General features: G+C 37.3%; 1 protein-coding gene across 1 annotated transcript; it reads right to left on the minus strand.

The window, feature by feature from the left end:
- Nucleotides 1-1,373: 1,373 nt before the first annotated feature.
- On the minus strand, nt 1,374-7,868 carry LOC133520133 (glutathione S-transferase 1-like). The gene is made up of 6 exons (XM_061854473.1): nt 7,777-7,868; nt 5,881-6,018; nt 4,669-4,727; nt 4,258-4,399; nt 3,488-3,687; nt 1,374-1,549 (listed from the first exon to the last, which is right to left on the minus strand). Exons 2-6 carry the CDS (start codon nt 6,016-6,018, stop codon nt 1,435-1,437), a joined length of 654 nt encoding a protein of 217 aa, XP_061710457.1. The 5' UTR covers nt 7,777-7,868; the 3' UTR covers nt 1,374-1,434.
- Nucleotides 7,869-22,649: the final 14,781 nt, after the last annotated feature.

Here is a 22,649-nt window from a genome sequence, read left to right on the forward strand (position 1 = left end):
AACTAACTTTACGGCTTAAAGTTTAAACTCACGTGTTTTTAGTCACTCGCGCGACAGTTTCGGAGAGCCTAGGTCTCCTTTCTCAAGCACTAATAATGCGAACAAAATTATGTGTTGCATGTTGTGGGAAATTGTTTAGAATGTGTTTTTCGATTATAATACTTAAATTGATTAAAACCTCGAAAAGTCAAACAAAGGGGTATACTCGTAGCGACTTTGATTATACAGAAAATTGTGTAAAAATGTTTTCTATAAAGTGAACGTCCAGGGAGGAAAATGGGGACTACGTTTGTATGGAGTAGCGGCTGTCGTAAGGATTACACAAAATTTGTTGATGCTTTATTTATTTTATGTTCTGATATTTTTATACTATCTTTGAAGTAACCGTTATGACCAAGCCTGATTTATAGATTTTTATATTGTATATTTTTTGTGGTGCATTATATTATTACCAGCTTGACCAAACTTTCCCAGGTTGGTTTATCTATTTACCTATGTATATCGACTTGAAACCATGGTACAAGTTTTCTTTCCAGATGGGTCCAGAAGGATCTGTGTATAATTGACCCCAAAATATTATATGACCTAACCTTATTTTTGAAAATAATACTTGTATTTTTATCTAAAATAACTCAGAGGACATTATTGTGGCAACTCTTGTTTCATGCACAAGTCGCCATTAATGTTTGAAAACTACGAGTAGTTATGGACATAAGATATTTTTAATGCTTACGTAGTTTCTTATCATTGCTACTAAAAAAAACTTGACCTCACTGTGTATAAAACAATAAAATACATTTGGTAGTTTATATTGCATAATAATATTATCTTATCTGTGTTGTGCCTTTTCTGTATTATTGTCATTATCATGATAAAGTTCTCTTTTAGGAAACTTATCTACAAGTAAAGAGTTCAAAGATTAACATAATTATTGTTTTTTACTTTATCTTTATTTAATAACTTTTAACCCACGATAAAAGAGGACAGTTATAAATTTAACATTGGTTTAACATATATATCTGTCTGTCTATGTGGTATCGTAGCTCCCCAACAGATGAACCGATTTCAGTGCAATGTTGTCTGTTGAAATAATTCTGGTATAAGTTCAGGCACACAGGTGGTGTTATTTTGATTTTCGGACGTCTTTAATGTTAAATGTTATGTCTATAACTGATGAACTTATTTTTTGCATTTTGTACATCGTTTTTCAATTAGGAACCAACCTACACAAAATCTCCATTCAATTTTTTACTCCATTTTATAAGTCTTGATTTTATTTTATTTGATTGTGAGGTTGGTTTCCCTTTTGAAAAACTAGGTCCAATCTAGATGAGGCATTTATAAGAGATCTAAAATATTAAAATAAATACCGGTTGAATTGATAATAATTATTTATTCCAAATATTATTCTCCAAAATTCATTGACTCAATTGTTTAAGCAAGTTTCGATTCAACTATATCTTTGAAATCCAGGAGACCTTTTGCGTTGCCCTTTTGAACGTATGGTAGTTTTTCTAAATCCTTTAACCACGCCTGCGTTTTAGGGTATCTGTAAAAGACAAAAAAATAACTTATTACTCTACTCTGTACCTTTAAGTATTTAAATAAAAGTAAACAAAATCTACCTTCAAATAGGTCCTTAAGCCAGTAGAGGATAGATGAAAATATTACATGACAAATAATGAAGCATAAAGTCAAGTCGTTCAGTGACAGATCCAGGCGGTTGTGTATTTGGTTGGTCAACCAATAAGTGTTATGATTACAGATTTACAGAATATGTACAAATTGTTGGTTTACTATTTTAACACTTAAAGATACAGAGTTATAGGGAGAGGAGCGTGAGCCGCCGAGCTGAAGAAACATGTTAGTTTGTCCCTCGTCTTGCTGTCGAGTCAGCCGGGCCTTGGTGTTCCGAGGCAAAGGGTTTTGTGAGGGACCTGGGTAAGCGCTTACGAGATAGGGGTTGCGATCCTAGGTCTGGTTTGTACCTGAGGGCCTACCGCGAACCACGTTCCACGTGATACCTCTCTGTCGCACTCGTAAATTCGTACGTAAGTGTGACAGGGGGGCAACACGTCGAACGTGGTTCGCGGTAGGCCCTCTGCATGGTCCAACGTATATCGTTGGCTGTTCAATGTGGGAACGCCGCTGGCGTTCAATATTAGTGTTCAATATTGATCCCTTTATAAGGCAAAGGTCTCAAAAAGACCAGCCTGTAAGATCAAAACAACAACACAAAAAAATAATATTAACGAATATAATTTTTTTTGTACAGATTTTTTAGGACTATATGCTATTGGCGATGAGGCTTGAATTGAGGATTTTTTTCAGTCTTGCCCGTTAAAGGGTTATATTATGTAGTTATAATAGTGGCTCTATGAGCTGTGTGTCCACAACACACACAAAATAACTACTCGCTATGTCTAGCGAACCCCTATATCTCTCTAAGTAGTTTTTTTTTTTCAAAAATTGTTTCAACAAAAGAATCTATAGATATAATCATCGAATAAGCTCACAAAACTCCATGAGAATCGGTTGACAAATGTGACTTGTATAGAGGAATATTCGCATTGAAAGCATTTTTGCTCAAGCTGAAACTGAGATCTTCGCTTGCTCGGTCGATGAGACGTTGCTTTTTTAATGCGAGCATATATTTTTTAATGTGAATTGATTTGGTTGGTAGATAATTAAAAAAAAAACACTCTTTATATGGCAATGATCTCAAAAATGTTGATGTAGGGTGGTCACCCTATAACATCACGTTTTTGTATTTTTTTTGTTGTGCAAAATTTTCATGACTATATAGATTGGCGATGAGGCTTGAATAGGAAGTATTACTGCTATGTTCTGCCGCCAGAGTGCAGCACTAGCACTTATTATAAACCATAGACTAACTTATACATACTGTGCCTTAAACCGTTTTTTGACAAGTTTTCGTAGATAATGAAATATGACATTTATGCATCAAGGCGGTTTGTTTACAAAGGGCCTACCGGGAAACGCGAAAATCGAAATATATGTATCTGCCTCTTTATCGCTCAAATCAAAGAGAAATAAGAAGACCAAGAGTGCTCCCTCCATACAACGGTTTTGTTACCAAAAATACTATTATTTTCGTAGTCTACATCTAGGGTCAAGTAGCGGAACTCTCAGTACTGCTACTCGACCATAGATGTCGCGGCAAATAAAAAATTCTAATGCTCAAAGATTTTCAGCTATTGAGAGGCGATTGACCTCTGGGCGCTTTTGCTATAACCTTTGCGCAGGCGCTTCATGGGTCTGTATTTAATCCGAACAACATTCTTACATATTTATCATTCAAAATCATGACTTAAAATTAAATTCTACAAGGCAACATGAGGAAACAACTAAAAATGTACATCAGATTTCTTTGCGGCTCTTGTGCATGAAATGCAACTTTCTTATTAGTTTTTGAATAATAGTATAGCCTTTATGAGCCGTTTGATAAAAAAAAAACACTGCTTACTTTTGAGTGTTAAGCTCCAGAAGTAAAATAAGGCTAGTGACAGTAGGGTAGGCTGCTATGTCAGCGATGGTGATATTATCACCAGCCAGATACTTGGACCGGGACAGGAACTCCTCGATGAAGCCGTACGCCTCCTCGATGGCGTCAAGGTATTGCCTCTTTTTAGGAATCTCCTTGATTCCTTCTACTACCAGGGGGATCTGCGAAAAAACTGATATTAAAATGCAATTCAGCCATGCATGATACCTTTTTGCATTGCCTATATTTATTTTTTACTAGCTTCTACCGGTGACTTCGTATGTGTGTGATCATAATGATGATTGATAGAAACTACCATAAAGCTTAATGCACATGACGGGAGCGGCCAGTGCGCTACCAGTTTCGCGCCCTATAAGACATACAGACTACGTACGTAGGACCCGCGGTCAAGTGTCGAGCAATCACACTGCGCCGCGGGCCCGCCACGGGTCCGCTTGGTGACGCTCACGCCCGCTCAGGCCCGCGCACGCCCGCTCAGGCTCGCGCACGCCCGCTCAGGTTCGCGCACGCCCGCTCAGGCCTACGCACGCCCGCTCTGGCTAGCGCACTCCCGCTCAGGTCCGCGCACGCCCGCTCAAGCTCGCGCACGCCCGCTCCCGCCATGTGTCCACTAAGCTTAAGTCATTCCTAGGGCCTCAAACTATCTCTATACTAAATCTTATCTAGATTGGTTGACCGCTGAACCGACAAAGTGACTAACAGAGTTACTTTCGTATTTGTAATATAAATACCGTAATGTTTCGCATTCGCGGGAACAAGATGGTGCCGTTGAAATAGAGTTTTTGGTTGACGAGAGCCCTATGTTTGGGATCCTTTGGGTAGAAGGATTCTTGCTTGCCGTATACATCTGCCAGATACATTAAAATGGCATGGCTGGAACAAGTCAAAAGGGAAGTTAATAATAAGTTAATAACTCGCTCCTCGTTATGGATCGAAGCAAATGTCTAGTAGTTTCAATTACAACCATATAATGGAGGTTCCGTACCTACATACGATATGATAAAGCCATACAATCAAAATAGTGTACCTTCGAGGCACTGACGTCCTTTTAATACATAGACAAGTCTGATTGAGATTACTGTAGGAAATTAGGAATAGGTCGATTAAAGATTGTAGAATATTTATTTAAAACTGAAATATACCTGTCTTGTATGACCAAGCTGCCATCTTCTAGAATAGGTACGGTGTGTAAAGGATTTTTCTGAAAAAAAAAAAACGTTGAGCGTTAATTTAATAAAACTGGCTTCAACCATTGGAGGAAATAATGTATGTCCAATTATGATTGATTTGTGCGAAGTGCGTGGTAAGAGAACTGAAAGCGATGAACACATTCGACATGGCTAACATTTCCTTTCGTTAAAATTTTTATAAAGTTATGTTTTGCACACCAATAAAGTCAATATATGCATACAAGCTATATAATCATTAACTATTGTCGTTTGTTTTGTTTTAATGATTCAATAACTTTATAAAAGCTTACCGTACTATGTATTGAATGAAAGCTACTGCAATTGGTTTCAATATTATTAACTAATTAAAACTGTAGTTTTATGCTCCAGTCATGGAATGTATGGCGCCATTCATTTTCAAAATAACAAAATATCAATGAAAAAGAATAAATTAATAGTTTAAAAAATACTAGAAAAACAAGCTTATGATACAATATTCCATCATGGAATGCCAGTGCCTATCTTCCGGCTTCATCATCAGACCTTGAAATCTAATCGTGGTCAAAGTTCATTACAAGACTTTTCTAACAAATCCAAACATAGCTATGATAAGATGTTCCATTATGAAGTTCCAGTTCATATCTTCCGGCTCCATCATCAGATCAGTTCGACAGTACCATATTATTGTACTGTCATCAGAACTACATACAGCTGCCAATTTTCATGGCGCTACGATCCTTGGAAGATGGTTAAATTAGTTACCTTAAATTCTATTACGTAGTTACATACAGGTCGACCTAATGAAAGCGTGTTAATTAAACTTAAGCAGCTCTTTGACTCTTGTTTATGGTAAAATGTTACCAGCGATTAAAAACTAATGGAAAATACTTGTTTTACAGGGTTTGTCTATACCATTCCATTACTGATGCCTGTTCCATAATGGGTGTTTACTATACATTGTTTAAGAATACGTATGGACAACCGAAACGGTTAAGCGTAAGTAAGAATATTTGGAACATAACTGTCGCTTTGAATAATAGAGTACTTCTCTTCTTCACAGATGATATTTCTGTGACTTTTACGAGTAAGACAAAGACTTTTGAGTTAACAACGAATAGCAGAAGACCGGTTATTTTTAAAAGATTCTTAAGTAAGGTTGTGAGCACGATGACATTCGATCCCCACCTTCAATAAGTCAGGTGTTAAATGCTCTCCATCCAAGACGTTAACGTCGATCAGCTGAACGGGAACGTTGAAGAGCTCACAGGCTATTAAGCAAGCACGCGTCGGGGGGCTCGCGTCCAGTTTGTATAAGTTAACCATCTGAAAATAAGTTTTTTGTCAAAAATATCATTTTTGGTACAAGATTTTGTTTCTGACTGCGTTCGTAGGTTGAGCCGTTTTATCACATAGTTTCTATAGAATTTTCCCGTGTCCATTGTTATATTGCGTTGCCACCCAACTTGCATATTTATGTAAAATTTCAGCTCCATCGAATAATGAAAAGTGGGTTTAATTTGCATTGCCAGATTCGACCCGAACATAGGTACAAAGGTACCAAAGAATATAATACTCACTAGGTGAATAACGATAACTCCATACAAAATAATGTCCCATTCAAAAGTTTGTTTAACTAGGTACTAGCGCTCTCGTTGTTTACCAATGGAACTAAAATTGAAAACCGGTTTAGCCTGGCGCATATTGGTAGTAGTAGTAATACTAGGTAAGTAGTAAGTAAGTAATTTATTTATTGTAAACTGTGTACATAAAGGAGTTCAGTATAAAAAATGTATCAACAGTTGCTCGTTTCGAGCGTACAATTTATAGCCTTAAAATACATAAGTATACACATTTATACAATACAAGAATCTAAGACATATGAATCGCTGCTTCCATCGCTTCGAAAAACTTTTAAACTAAAACACATTAAGAAACCGTTTTAACTGAAACTTAAATTTATTATCATGTAACATTTAGGCAGGGTATTAAATACACGTATAGAAGTATAGAAGACGCTTTTGTAGTACAATGTGTTATTTACCTTTGGACACATTAGGTTAAAATACTTGTACGTTTCTCTCAGATTATCTCTTAAAGAACTTTTTAGTGAAATATCATAATCATCATAATCCAGATAGCAACAATTATTAAATGCAAAATTTCACCTGAAAAAGATCGTCAAGCCAGAATGTATAGAAAAACAATAATAGAATAAGCAATAAATAAAATCAATAAAAAACAAAAATAATGTCAAATATGCAAAAATAAATTATACAGTTATATCAAAAAATTCACTAATTCAATATAATGGGTTCTCCAGCAAAAAGTTTCTCAAAACTTGATAATTATTTATTATTTCTAAAGGTAATCGCTCATCGCTCATAATAGGTCGGACCAATGACACGCGGGTTCTTTGCTGCAAGTGCCATGCGACAGTACGGGTCATACCGTATATAGTACATGTGAATTTATTTAGTAAAAGAAAAGTACTTTGTACATCTACAGAATTTCCCCAAAAAATAATTCCCTAAGTCTACAGTGGAAAAACATTTTCATTGTAAGAGTTTTTTACAATGGTTTCGGAGTAAGTGCGCGATAAAATTGATAAAGCATAACATTGGCTAGAAATCAATTTATTAATATATATTTAAGCTCTTCAGGTTACGAAACATGTCAATAGTAACACACAGGAAACGTATATTACAAACTGTACGTAATTTAATGATATGAGAGTTGTTTTATTCCTAAACTGGATATATTTAGTTTTATTTAAGTTGAATTAAGATTTAGTTAGTGAAACCAATCTATTACTTTTTAAGGGTTGAATTAATATTTTGTTCTTTATAGGTATGTTGTGTTTATCCCCTAAAAAAGTATAGTGGCCCTAATATCCGCGAACAGCATGCTTAAATCGTCAACAATTTTAGGAAAATTATTAACATACACTAAGAATAAAAGAGAACGCTACCTTGAGGTACTCCTAAATTAGTAATTTAAAAAGCCGAAAGAGGAAATAAAAATCGGCTTCTTCTTTTTAAGTCGATTCAAAAGAGAATATTTATTGGGAATATAGATACTTACGTTTGTTCTCGGCTTTCAGCAGGTTTCAAGTGACAATCATTTATTGTTTGATAAGTCAGTTTGATAAGCTGATTTCATCTTTGCACACTGCTCACGCATACGTCATTATTGTTATTTCAATGTTGTATTAACTAGAGAGGTCTGCAAGCGATATTTCAAATAGGTACTTACCTACTCGTATTTACAACGGTAGATGTTGCTATCCGGTGGCGCGGCGGGCTTCGATCAACACCGCCTTCAGACATGTCGGAAGGAAGGAGCCCGAGCGATATCGTGGCATACAAATCGTTCTGCTATTTTTTTTTGCAGGGGGGGGGGGGGGTACATACTTCGTACTTCTCATACACTACATACGAATTCCAATCTGTTAATGACGGCACGAATTCATAGAATACCCCAGTATATGTGGTATCATATGAAAGGGTTTCTGGTAAAAATAATTTTTTCACATAGTAAAAAAATATTAACTAAACACACCCCTCCTAAGGAAAATTGTTTTAGGAACTGCGGGTTAAAAAAATTGTTTTGACTTTAATATCCGTGTGCCAGACGGGTAAACTGTATATCGATTTGCGGTTTTTTTATGCGTACACCTTACACTATATTTGGATCTCGGCAACGGCTCTAACGATTTCGATGAAATTTACTATATTTTAGGGGGCGAAACATCGATCGATCTGGGTCTCATTTCTGGGAAAACGCGCATTTTAGACTTTTTATACGTTAAAGCTCGGTCTCCCAGATATTTTTAAATAACAAGTCTTCATTGAAGATCCACTTAGGCATCCCTTCAGTATCTAGAAAGGAGCCTAAGCATAAACAATCAGTAGGGTTTTAGAGTAACATGCCAGCAAACATGATGACGTCATTAATCTCTCCATAATGGCCGCCGAATGCGGACTCCCGTCACGGGACATTTGCTAAAGCGACTCGGTTACATTAGATACCTGAATACGGGCTGGTTGGACAAATTCACTTTGTGTAATAGAAAGGGAATGCTTTCGAAATATAAGCCCCTTTTCCCGACTAGTGTTGCCTTTGTGATAGAGTTTATCGCCGTGAATAATCTGTAACTCGCTGGATCTTATTTTCAAACGGATTTCGTTTCAAATTGTACTTTTCTGTTCCGTGTGTCCAGGGTATAACAGCACGTGAATCCCTACTATTTAGGTTACCTACCAATAACTAGGTATAAAGGTTGGTTAAGGTTGTAAACCTTAGGACGAAAGTGTAGGACCCGCGTGAAATCACCTTTTCATACTGACGTAGTCCTCATTTTCCTCTTTGGATATTAACGTTATTGAAAATATTTTGGCACAATTTGTTGTATATAAAACACACCTATGTCCCCCTACGTTTGATTTTTTTGGAATTTTTAATTATTATAAGAGTTAAGAGCATTTAAATATTTGCATGAAATCGGTTTTTCGCTCCTAATTTTTACAATAGGTACTCAAAAAATCGAAAAAAGTCAAACGTATGAGCATAGGTATGGTTAATATAGATAAAATTATGTAAAAAAAAATCCATAATGTCAATATGAGGAAAATGGGGCTACGTTTGTATGGAGAAACGGCCGTCCCCTTTCCTCTTAAAGTGCATATCACTAGTGACGTGCATAGCGCTGGTGGCCTAGCGGTAAGAACGTGCGACTTGCAATCCGGAGGTCGCGGGTTCAAACCCCGGCTCGTACCAATGAGTTTTTTCGGAACTTATGTACGAAATATCATTTGATATTTACCAGTCGCTTTTCGGTGAAGGAAAACATCGTGAGGACATCCCAACAAAGCCTAGTTTACCCTCTGGATTGCAAGGTCAGATGGCAATCGCTTTCATAAAAACTAGTGCCTACGCTAAATCTTGGGCTTAGTTGTCAAGCGGACCCCAGGCTCACATGAGCCGTGGCAAAATGCCGGGACAACGCGAGGAAGAAGAGATCACTAGTGACGTCACAATTGCAATGGTAAATTCGTGTTCAATGACGGGGCTAGCGCAGTTGGTAACGCGTTGGACCGGCAATCCAAAGATATGGGTTCTTGTCCCACGTTGGCAAGAGTTAGTAGTAGTAGTATTATATACAATTTATATAGAGGTAGCGCTTAGAGGTAAGTAAAATGACTATGAAATGTACAGAACAAAATAAATAATACAATAATGGGTCTACCGAGCGTTTTATTGTTGCATCAATTTCAGTTGGCTTTCGGAAATAGACTAACTATAAAACAAATAAAGTCATGGGTACACTACATAACAACCTAAAAAGGGAAAAGCAGCGATTTTGACGTATTTGGCTTTACTGTATTCTGCCAATATCGTAAAATGTCGAGGTGAAAAGTTTGTTGTTATGTCACGTCTTCGGATTCATCTTTAGAATCAACCTTTCTTTATAAAATATGAATACTGTAGTTTACTAGGTTTTTGTACCACAACGGTGGCGAACAAGCGGAGGGCTCACCTGATAATAAGCAGCCACCGTAGCCTAAGGGGGCTTGTAACTCTAGTGAAGTTCGCTCGTCCCCTACCGTACATGCTCAAGAGTTAACGGCAAGCTCGGACGAATTTGACCTTTCCATACAAACGGAGTTTCGTTCTGATTTTAAAACTACGTATTGGATTGTAATGAAACTTTGCACATGCAATGACATGATGTATATCTAGATCTGTAATTAGTTTATATAGAGCCAGTTTATAAAACAAAAGAAATAGAGCAAAAACAAGTTTTGAATGTAAAACTTAAATTCGCTGTATTTTTTAAACTATCATATCTGAAGCTATATAAACTAATTACCAGGCCAAAATTTATTTATACCTAATCCTATTGTAAGTACAATGGTTCAAAGTAATCTAGCTAGTTGTTTTAAAATGAGATTGTAACTACGTTATATGGAGAACCGAGCTTGCTGGGGACCCAAGGATTCATCATTGGGAGCACCGGAAACCTTATTCACCATCACATACTTACAGAGTAACTAGCATTGCTATTATGGCTGCAGTCTTCTGTAAAATGGAGGTATTTCCCCAGTTGGTGATGTCAATTCGCTGTGCCCTACCTCTGTTTTGATTGGACGTAATTTAAGGACATACGTAACCATTCTATTCCTTCCTTCCTGTTTGTGTATTTTATGTATTTTTGATAATTGAAATGGTTGTGATCAAAAAAAAACATGTTCCTTACGAAGAAAATACAAATTTGACTCATGGGCGAATCTATATGGGCTTTTACTGGTCGCCCTCAATCATCAAAACTGACATTGTCTGGGTAGTATTGTCTCCCTATTTTCTTCTATCTTTCTCATCTTCGTCAATAGTGGATTCAATGCCTGTATTCTTAATCTACTGTTTAAAAGAAAATATACCACCGATTAGCAAGTAGTGTCCTGTAGGTTCCACTTTTACTACAAATCTCCCTCTTCCGGAAAATATGACTTAAAACAAAATTCCCAGGTAGATTTCGATTTTCCCTGAAATATTCCCAAGGAAAGAGGCATTTGAAAAAACAAACTTGGGAATCTTACCGGTTATGTTACAAGTATATTACCAGAAAATTCCGGCGGAACTATTGCAATTTTCCATTGTAAAAGAACCTCAAGGGTTCTTTTACTTACTGTTAACGCCAATACATAAAGCGTTGACGCACGGGAGGAGACGCGCGGGGAACGGGCCCCGGCAGGCGCAGCCGCCCTCCCCTCTCACCGCCGCGGCGCTGCCCGGCAGAGACCCTACGATCTTCATCGCGCTCACGCGCATGTTTTGCTATCGATTATTCGATATTTGTAATTTTACGATGTAACCATTTTAATACATATGGAAAAAATCTAATGTGTTGGAGTGTCATTTCAACGTTACCCAAGTACCAATATCTGATGGCAAAAAGAAGAACTCGGCAGCTTTCGGCGGAAACATTTTGGTGACCCCGACGTGATTTATCTAGAAACTTCGACGACGCCACTCATCGAAACTTGTGGTCACAGACACCGAGCGGTTGAATTGAAAGTTCAAACCTGAGCAACGAAATATTTGAAGATAGGTATTCGTTGTTGGTGGTTGTTTGTGACGAAAGTGTACCAGGTTTAAGTTGGTGTAAAGTATATGCAGTAATAAAAACGTAAGTACAGCTTGTACCGCTTTTTTCTATTTGAGTGAACAGTGAGTTGCGTATTACGTGTTTTTGGTTGTCGATAGGCAACAAAAGCTGCATTACTACTTACCTATTTTGTGGGGCTATTTTTATTTCGTCTATTTCGGTTTCTATACAAATTTAAAATCACTTTTTTTCATTTTCCAAAAGAATCAGCTTGCCTACTAATATAAACAAAAGGTCTCTCAAGTAAATCTACAAAAGTTTACAATAAATAACTTTCTTTAGTGCTAATTAACGTAAATAAGTTACTTCGATTTAAAATAAAGCTATTCTTGTGCATTTATATCTTATTTATAACATTCCCGCACCTGTGTGAAGGCTTTTTGCATAAATGCACGTATTTTAAATTCTTAAAAGCACTTATTGGTAAAATTTGGTTAATTGCAATAATCTTAACCTAATTTTTTGAGAAAAACAATAACTATCTCTGCAGGTACTTATTGCTTTTGCTGTAAACATAAACTACTTCGCTGAAACGCAAATTCCAGGTTTCCTACGTTTCGTGTTCCACGGGATCGTCGCGAGTCCCGCAAGTACGTGCGTCAAGTACCTACGAGTATCTTGGCGGCTGGGGACGCGTCACAGATCACCTCCCCTAGATGCTGTGCCCATTGAAGGACTAGCTGGTCAGATCTTGCACTTTTATTTTATTTAAGTTTACGTTGGTTTTAAACTCGTTGTTTGCGTTTATAATAAAGTGACAATGACTGAGTCGGAACAAAAATTAGCTGTTTTGAGACAAAAGCGCAGCAGCATCAAAGGGCAAATAACAAAGTATGAAAATTACGTGTCTAGTTTTAAATCAGAAAATGCAACAACGTTACAAACCCGTGAATTTCAGATTAGATTAACTAAATTTGAAGAACTGTCAACAAAGTTTGATGACATTCAGTCACAAATCGAAGTATTTGTAATGCCTTCAGAGCTTGAAGGTGAAATTGAGGAACGCGAACGAATCGAAAGTAAGATTTGTAATTTAATTGCTACCTCCGGGATCATATTGAGCCCCGTAGAAGATAATGACGCGGCTTCCTCACATTTATCCGTCAAGTCTAATGATGGTGCTGCGTTTGGTCATTACCAACAAATAAAATTACCAACAATCAAGCTACCTACCTTCGACGGAGATCATCTAAAATGGCTGGAATTTCGGGATATGTTCGAATCGCTAATCCACGACAATGATCATATTCCTCCCATGAATAAGTTTCATTACTTACGCTCTTCCCTCGAAGGTGGTGCTGCTGTCGCAATAAAGTCAATTGATTTTACGGCAAATAACTACAATTTAGCATGGGAACTGTTATGTGAGAGGTTTAATAATAAAAGAATTTTGATCAATAATCACTTAAAATCTTTGTACAATTTAGAAGCATTTACAAAGGAATCGCATACTTCATTAAGGCTCATGATTGACCACGTTTCAAAAAACTTGCGTGCATTAAGTAGCTTAGGTGAGCCTACTGAGCACTGGGACACACTGATCATATTCAACATGTCCTCAAAATTGGACGCCGCCACAGGTCGCAAATGGGAGGAACATAGAAGTACCTTGTCAGACTTAGTAACTTTAAAGGAGTTCTATCAGTTTTTGCGCGATCGAGCAGATGTACTAGAAACAATACAATATAGTAAAGTAGATGCAGGTCGTATCGAGCGTCCCACAATTAATAAAAATTCGTCAGGTAAACAAACAAAATTGCTTCATGTTGCGTCAACGAATGGTAATAAAGTTCAATGTGCTTTATGTCAGCAAGACCACAGGCTTGAGTACTGTCCTAATTTTAAAGTAATGAACCCAGAGTCAAGGTTAAGTACTGTGAGGCAGTTGAAATTGTGTGTTAACTGCTTCCGGCCGGGTCATCACCAGTCTCGTTGCCGCAGGGGTCCGTGCACCATCTGTAACAGAAAACACAATGCATTAGTACATATACAGCATAACAGTAGCAACAACAATGAAGCAAATAGTAACAATAATTGTGATAATCGTCAGGACAATTCTGTAGATAAGGTAGATACGCCTCGCAATGATGGGCAAACCAGCGAGCAGCCGAAATTACCTAATCCTTGTGTGCGTGTTAATGCTGCTTTGTGCGGGGAAGTATTGTTGTGCACGGCAATCGTAGACATAGTTGGTCCATATAATACAATCCGCGCGCGTGCTGTTTTGGACAATTGTAGTCAGTCATCGTTTATCACTGAAAAGTTAAAAGGCATGTTAAACCTACCGGCATCTAATGAAGATTACATTACCATTTGTGGCATCAATGACAACGACTTTGATATTCCTCAACGTCATTGTGAGATAAGTGTCAAGTCAAGACTTAATTCATTTAACACATCGGTGTCATGTCTGGTTATACCTAAACTTACGGGCACTCTCCCGAACGCGCCTGTAGACTATACTAAACTCAATTTGCCTGAAAATATAGAACTTGCAGACCCAGACTTTTTCCGTCCCTCTAATGTTGACTTGCTTCTCGGAGGTGACGTGTTCTACGACTTGGTGGAAGAAAACCTCGTCAAGTTAGGAAAAAATAAACCTACATTAGTAAAATCGCACTTTGGTTGGTTAGTTGCTGGACCGATCGGTGAACGCACCCATAAAACCAGTAAAAATATAAAATGTAATTTCACTCGAGAAATAAAAGATAGGCTTTCCATGTTCTGGGAACTCGAAGAGACCCTACGATCTTCATCGCGCTCACGCGCATGTTTTGCTATCGATTATTCGATATTTGTAATTTTTACGATGTAACCATTTTAATACATATGGAAAAAATCTAATGTGTTGGAGTGTCATTTCAACGTTACCCAAGTACCAATATCTGATGGCAAAAAGAAGAACTCGGCAGCTTTCGGCGGAAACATTCTGGTGACCCCGACGTGATCAAAATCTGCCATCGGGAAGCCGAGTAACATCATTATTAAATTGATCTTCGCAGAATTGTTCATCGCTAGACAAGAGTTTGTTTTTTGTGGGTATCTCATCCAGCAACGGCATAGATTTTAAATTCAGTCCGGCATATTCTCCCAATTTCGGGGGTTTATGGGAGGCGGGAGTTAAAGCCGCAAAATTTCACCTTAAACGTGTAGTAGGATCTTCTAACTTAACCTTTGAGGAGTTAACCACACTGTTCACTCAAGTAGAAGCTATATTGAATTCGCGGCCGTTGACACCTATGTCTTCCGACCCATCCGATCTCTCACCGCTTACACCTGGTCACTTCCTGATCGGGCGGCCATTGGCTTCGTTGCCATCTCCGCCTACACAGAAGATGAACTTCAACCGCTACCATCATCTTGAAGCCCTTAGACAACACTTCTGGAAGCGATGGACTCGGGAGTTCCTTTCTGATCTTCAACAGCGTGTGAAATGGAGAGCCACAGGACAAGGGGTCAATCTTGGGGACCTAGTTATTCTCAAAGACGACAACTTACCGCCATTGAAGTGGAGTCTTGGCCGCGTCGAAACTCTGCACCCAGGATCCGACGGCGTCACGAGAGTTGTAGACGTCCGAACAGGAAAAGGGCTAGTTCGACGAGCTGTCTCTAAGCTCTGTCCCCTACCTTCTAACCAAGAAGACGATGACCAAGCAACGATCTTGAAACCAGGAGGTTTCAAGGCCCCGGAGGATGTTAACGCCAATACATAAAGCGTTGACGCACGGGAGGAGACGCGCGGGGAACGGGCCCCGGCAGGCGCAGCCGCCCTCCCCTCTCACCGCCGCGGCGCTGCCCGGCAGAGACCCTACGATCTTCATCGCGCTCACGCGCATGTTTTGCTATCGATTATTCGATATTTGTAATTTTACGATGTAACCATTTTAATACATATGGAAAAAATCTAATGTGTTGGAGTGTCATTTCAACGTTACCCAAGTACCAATATCTGATGGCAAAAAGAAGAACTCGGCAGCTTTCGGCGGAAACACTTACTTTTAGAATACATTTTTTTAATTTGGACCTCGTCGGATCTATCACAAGTGTAGCCTCGCCATAAAATCCTACCGAATGAATGGATATGTATACGCAAAATGCACGCGCGAATGCTAATCCACGGGCAATATTTCGTTGTCGGATGGAAAATAGATTAAATGCTAGTTTAAACTAGACATGCAGCTAAAATAATTGAAGTGGTTTATTGTGTTACTCGTAGCTTTGTGTTTTTGAAACAGTTGTTTATTAGGAGTAATATCTATAATCTAAAGTCCCATTTAGAGGGTCCAAGAACTTGCATGCTATTGCGGTGTTTGGTTGATCGATTGAATATTTTGCAATGTAGGATCGCATGCTAATTCTTTAATTATCCGGTTTGAGGTAACCCTACAGAAAAAAACCACACAGATAGAGGTCGGGGCTGCGTGATGGCCATTTGTTATCAATCTTCAAATTTATAATAACAAAGCCTGCTTTCAAATCATCAAAATCGGATGTACCATTTAAGAACTATGGTTTCACAGACAGACACACATAGCGTTCAAACTTATAACAACCCTCTTTTTGCATCAAGGGTTAACAAGAAGTTTAATAGTAGTTCAATTGTGTTTTCGGCATTTTCACAGACATTTTCTTATAAAAACAAATAAACCTGACCAATAAAGACAACAGTCAATACCTGCGTAAGCATTAAGGTGACAGTTCATTTCCGATCGCAGCTGCAATACTGCTCCAACACAACTGCAACGGCCTGAACGCGTCGGTATTATTGTTAATTTCCATAATAAAATGACGATACCGATAATGTTGCTGTGTAGTTTGCAGTGGGTTAGTACTTGTACTGGTTATGCTGTTTATTGATTTTATTTTTATTTATTGAGGTTTGCCAACAGGTGTAATACAAATACAATTGGACTTAAATAATAACCACAAAAATCATACCGGAGTATTCACACAATTATAGACAAACACAACTTGCTAATACTACGCCCTTATATTTTAACTTGATTGAAATAAATAAATAATAATTTTTAAATAAATTATTACAAATTATAAAAATATCAGAGTCTCTATGGTTAATAATACATTTGGAATAGTAAAAGGCGCCCAATATCAGAGAAAAAACTATTTTTACTAGTAAGATTGGGAGGTGTAAAGGCTCTCCAAGCATCAAAATGACATTACCTATATGCAATAAGTGTTTCACGTGTAGACTGTCAAGCTACCAGTCGTTAGTATAAAAAAATGCTACAGAATACATAACTACTGTATGTCCATTAAGTCAATATTTAACAATATTACAGAGATGTATAGTCTCACGGTTAAATATTTATAGAGTACATTGTGCAACGTGGGTTTACAATGAAATTTTGCAAACGAGATCTTTAGATGCACGGCAGCTGTAGGCTACCTTACCCCCGGCGTTACACATAATGTTTTTCATCACACTTGCGAAGAAAAAACTAAATTTTAAGCGAAATTATTCTTAAATACGGTGATATTTGCAACATTCGTCCGCCATACTGTCATTCTTTGACAGGTTAGGCATCAAAGGCACAGACCTATCCGGCATTTAGTCATGATTGAAAATTCTGTAAAAATATTTTAAATGGCTATTAAATTAATCAATATAAATATTTTTTTACGTAAACAATAAAAATAAATTATAAACGTCAGTATTTTAAAACTAAAAGTCATTTATACCTACTTGGTTCCTGTAAATTCGTGACACAATGACTTTGTATACCTGCATGAAATAAGATCTTTTTCGAGTCAGTGTAATAAAAAAAATTATTAATTTTTTTTTTATTACAATGGTGCATATATATGACTTTTAGATATATGTTGACGATGTGTGTGATGGAAATTGAAAATTAAGTAGTGATATCACTCGAATCAACGTTGCAACAATAACGCTGTACGCACCTCTGCTGCAGTCTCCTTCCGAATGTTATCAATAGTATTATTGTTCAAAGATGTGTTGAAGCGGCATATGAAAAGAGCTCATATAGAGCCAACGAAATGGGAGAGTCTAACCAGTGACCGTCCACGTGGGAGGCATATTTTGCAGACGCAGGTGCGTCAATTTGAAGCTAGGCGGCGCACAGAACTCGACGCTAAGCGCGACGAGCTGAAGGCCAGATCACCTGTGGCCATACTTTACAATTATGTCGGAGGGGTGCTGACTTGCAGCGAGTGTGGTCGCACATTCGCTCCAATTGGCTATATCAGTCACCTGAGAGCGGACCAGCGACGCTCTCAGCGGTAGAACGCAGTCGCTGTGGTCGATAGCGGCTAGGAGATGATGATGATGATTATTATAATTTGTTGGTACCTTTTTCTGTAATATCTATTCACTGCGAGGACGTTCGCGTGACTTACCTGCGTAATCGTATTTTATATCAACAATGCACAATGGTCCTCATCTGTAAAAATGTATTTGAAATTCAAGAGTTTGCCTCGTTTAAAAATTGTCTCAAGCATTTTTATGTTAAAAAGCTACGATGATAAAACGTCTGTCTTCTGTTTTTGAATACTTCTGTTTTTACGGGTACACAAACAAGGTTTGGTTGAAATTATTAATGCTTTAAAACTCCGATTGTAGTGAGCTTTTTGTGTGGAAATTTACTTTTATTTTTCGGTGCGCTTTCACTGTGAGTCTTTGAAAGTTTGGATGTAATATTTGTAAAATGCTTGGTGCAATTTGAGTTTATAATTCACACTGTTAAAATGTATTGTATTATGTTTAAATGTATATGGAAATTATTTTCTGTATTAAATTAATTTCATTTATTCATTTCATTCATCATTCATTTAAATACATTCGAAAGAGTAATTTTATACATGATCATTTTATTTTAATGTTTACAACCAAATTGGCCGTGGCACACGAAGCGGTAGGTAAGGTAGAAGTACTAGTGCTCAACGCTGAACTAGTACTCGACATGGGCACTTTATGTCAAAGTGACAAGGATTATTTTCGATTACAGAAAAAATTTCGTTGTTCAGATTTAACCTATATTTCCATGAAATAAAGTGCCCATGTCGGTGACTAGTGCAGCGTCGAGCACTAGTACTTCTACCTTATTCGAAATTTGGTATTGATATGTTACGATTGCTTGCGTTTATTGGTGCGCGCTTAATGCATTGCGAGTCGTATCAATGTCGTATGATAAGAATAACAGAATGAAGCGACCCTTACCGACATTTATCTAAATCAACGTGACGTAACTATACATATGTGCCGTTCTACAGATAAAGGAAACTTGGCGGTGGGCGCGTAGCACCGCAGTAATATTGGAGTGTCGTCAGCATCAACCGCTATCAGGTACCTTTTATCGTGGCACGCCACATATTATAGTTTTTAAGATATTGATAAAAAATCTTTAATAGTATACTTAAGTTCACCTATGTTTTAAATTCTCAACGAGTTCGGCTAATTAGTTTTTTCGGTAAGGGTGCGTGTGAAATCGGCTGGTTTATGAAGTCACAATTTTGACTGAAGTGATTCTACCAGAGTTTTCTTCACCAATATCTTTCAACTTTAAAGGTCCAAGGAAGCTCCTGCAGTGTTGCTGTCGTAACTGTAACTATGATAGCTAAGAAATTAAAATGAATCCCGATTTAACTCTTACGGCGATTAGGAAACATTTGGCACCAAACCAAATAGGGCAATTCTTTTAAAACTGTCCTCCTTTGTGCCTTTGAGGATTATAGTATGTGTGCAATATAATATTTGAAATATTTTATGAATCAGAATAATTTAATAGTTTATAATAGCTATCTTATGGTCGGATGGACCCCATACAATGACTATCTTTTGCCCCTTATTCATTGTTTCAGATATGAACAATGTTTAATAATGTTGATTTACCGTAATAATATGTTACATATGCTCAAAAAATATTCATAATTTCCATAATTTGGAGCAAATATTGGACCATAGTAGGACCATATTATGGTAACCCAATAAAATTATGTAGGCAATAAAAAAAATAAAAATAAGATACCATTAGGTCATATCAAATATATTAACCAACTGTACGTCATTCGAAGCCTAATAAATGAGAGTGGCAACACTATTATCCGACTATGTTGGTTGAGGTGCCGTTTTTCATTACTGGTCACCCTATCTTCCCGACATTTGTATCCGTTTAAAAGCCTTTACTTATAACTTCTTTAATTTGACTAAGACAATTGCAACTTATCTATCATAAAAAAATCTAAATAAATACATAACATATTCAAAGTTTCATTTCCATGAAAGTAAGTTGGAAGAACTAAGTTTTTCTATTCAGTGGTATTGTATTCTCCTTCCGCAGCAGTTTGTAACAGAGTTATAAAAGGGAGACTAACATAAATGAAGGGTCCAGTGGCTTATCACTTTTCGCAGTGAATGTATGAGCGCGCCATACTTGACGAAATTCGTCACATCTTGGCGGGCGGTGGAAACGTTGTGCAAATAAGCCAAAATCTGGACACTGCTGGACAAAGGCCGCCTCAACGATCTTCACTGCTTTTTTCCAACGGTTCTCTGCGAACTCGACCAGATCAATGGTTCAATTTGTTGAAGGCCTTCATGTTGTCAGGCGAGAACTATGTATATCCAATTTAAAGAGCAATCGATTATACGAGTAACGTGCGCCACACCACAGTTAAAATCATGTATAAGTACTTCAACGATCTCACCTCACGATTCCTTTAACTGTACTTAAGACTATTCATAACTCTCTACCATCTGCCCATAGCCATCGCCAATTCTAGCAGTAAGTCATCATCTCTTCCACTGTACACGGCTTATCGCAGCACTCTGTGACAATTCCTACTGACTTCTTGCCTCTGACACCATACAATCTCTGAGCTGTGGAAGCTGCCAGCCAAGGTGAAATGTACTGTGATCCATAGGCATAAAATTCATGTTGCTCTGATCGTTTTTCTTGACTATAGTATTTCGCATAACAAAGCCCTGCTAAGGTCCTCGATAGTTGTCTTCCGCAGTATATTTGTGCGGAATCTTCAGCTGCCACAATAGATACGATGACCAAGAGGATTGCTACCTGGATCTTCATGGTTGATGTTCGTTGGAAGGGTAGTTCGATACTGTGTTGAGTGATTTAATTACAGCCCTTTTATACTACAGGTTCTTCATTATTATTCAGTATTTCATGTGGGATGGGTTCTATGAATAAGGTTAATGAGATGAGACGTAGGTAGGACGTTTAAAATGTGTCAGTACTCATGACGTAGATTAATATATTATTGGAAATGTTGTCAATATCCATCCTGTATACATTAAGTCTTGGTACCGACTTACGTATACATTCAATTTTACGAGGGTTCCAATCGCTTCAGAAAATCTACGATCTCCCTAAAATAAAAAAATAAGTGGTTATCATTTATTTACAGTAATAGTGGTGGTACTGTTACAAATTTTCTGTTAAAAAAAAACGCGTTGAACCGATTTGCAACACCGATATGATTGATCCCTTAAGAGTTCCGTAAACTTACATTGTGCAACGAGGGTGGTAAAAACCCGAGTTTGTAATATTCATACCCCCGGATCAATTCTTACACACAATGTTTTTTATAACACTTGCACTGAAAAAAATAGATAGCCGAACTGGTTTTGTAACTTTACTAAATAACTAAACTACGGTTATAAGAAAATAAACTTTGCATAAATTTACAAACTTATTTTGTAGTGTATACCCAGTACCTGAACACTGATAGCCAAACACGGTTTTGTAACATATAACACATAGTTCGCAAGTCCCAATTTTTGTGTAAACAGTAACCAAAATTTTGTTACAGTTATGCAAACATTTCTTTCAGTGTGCGAAGAAAAAACTAAATTTTCAACGAAATAATTTCTTAAAATACGGTGACACATCAAACATTCGTCCGCCATATTGTAATTTCTTGACATGTTAGGCATCGAAGGCACAGGCCTATTCGGTACTTATTCAGCCATGATTGAAAATTATGTATATATACTTTAAACAGTTACTAAAATAATCAAATTAAATCTTTTTAGACACAAAAAAATATTCAATTATAAACGTCAGTATTTTAAAAGTAAAACTCATTTACGCTATTTGGTTTGTATGAAATAGTGATATAACAAAAAAAAATTACTCCCTAGGGAGTTATACTTTTTCACAATCCATAACTCCCGCGGGAACAATATAGGCTTTTGTCCTTCAGTACACCTGCATGAAATAAGATATTTTTTTTTTTAGTTTATTTCACAAATCACAATATACAATGTACTTATAATTAAAGTTTCGCCAAACTGTAAAACAGTTTGTTGGCGATGCGCTCCAACTAAACTAAAACAATAATAGGTACTGCTTGAGAGCCATATATCGACAACACAGCTGTCACCCGGCCAATAATAAACCGTATTTCGACGCAATAAGCTGTCACAGCATTTGTCCGGTAATATGCCTGGGCCAGGGCGCTCGATACTTCTTATAAGACAGTAATTAAATTACTAGATGTATGACCGTGATTATTTCCTTAGAACTTATTTGCAATCGGAGAATTTGCATGTCTGGAGATAAAATATATTTACTGGACCTCCAAAAGAAAGTAACGTACAATTTTGGTTGAATGGCCTGCTCTATAGATATTTAAATTTAGTTAAGTTAGCATTTCTTTTTATCCACTGCGTATTGTTCGGTTTTGCTATCCTGTCCTAAATGTAATAGTGTTAATGTTTCTGCAGTCCTTAGCCTAGATGTACAAATACGGCGGTGGCAGAATAACAGCGTCCGTTGCTGGAAGTCCTTAG

This window comes from Cydia pomonella, chromosome 7 (genome assembly GCF_033807575.1).
Source record: "Cydia pomonella isolate Wapato2018A chromosome 7, ilCydPomo1, whole genome shotgun sequence".
NCBI classification, from domain to species: Eukaryota; Metazoa; Arthropoda; class Insecta; order Lepidoptera; family Tortricidae; genus Cydia; species Cydia pomonella.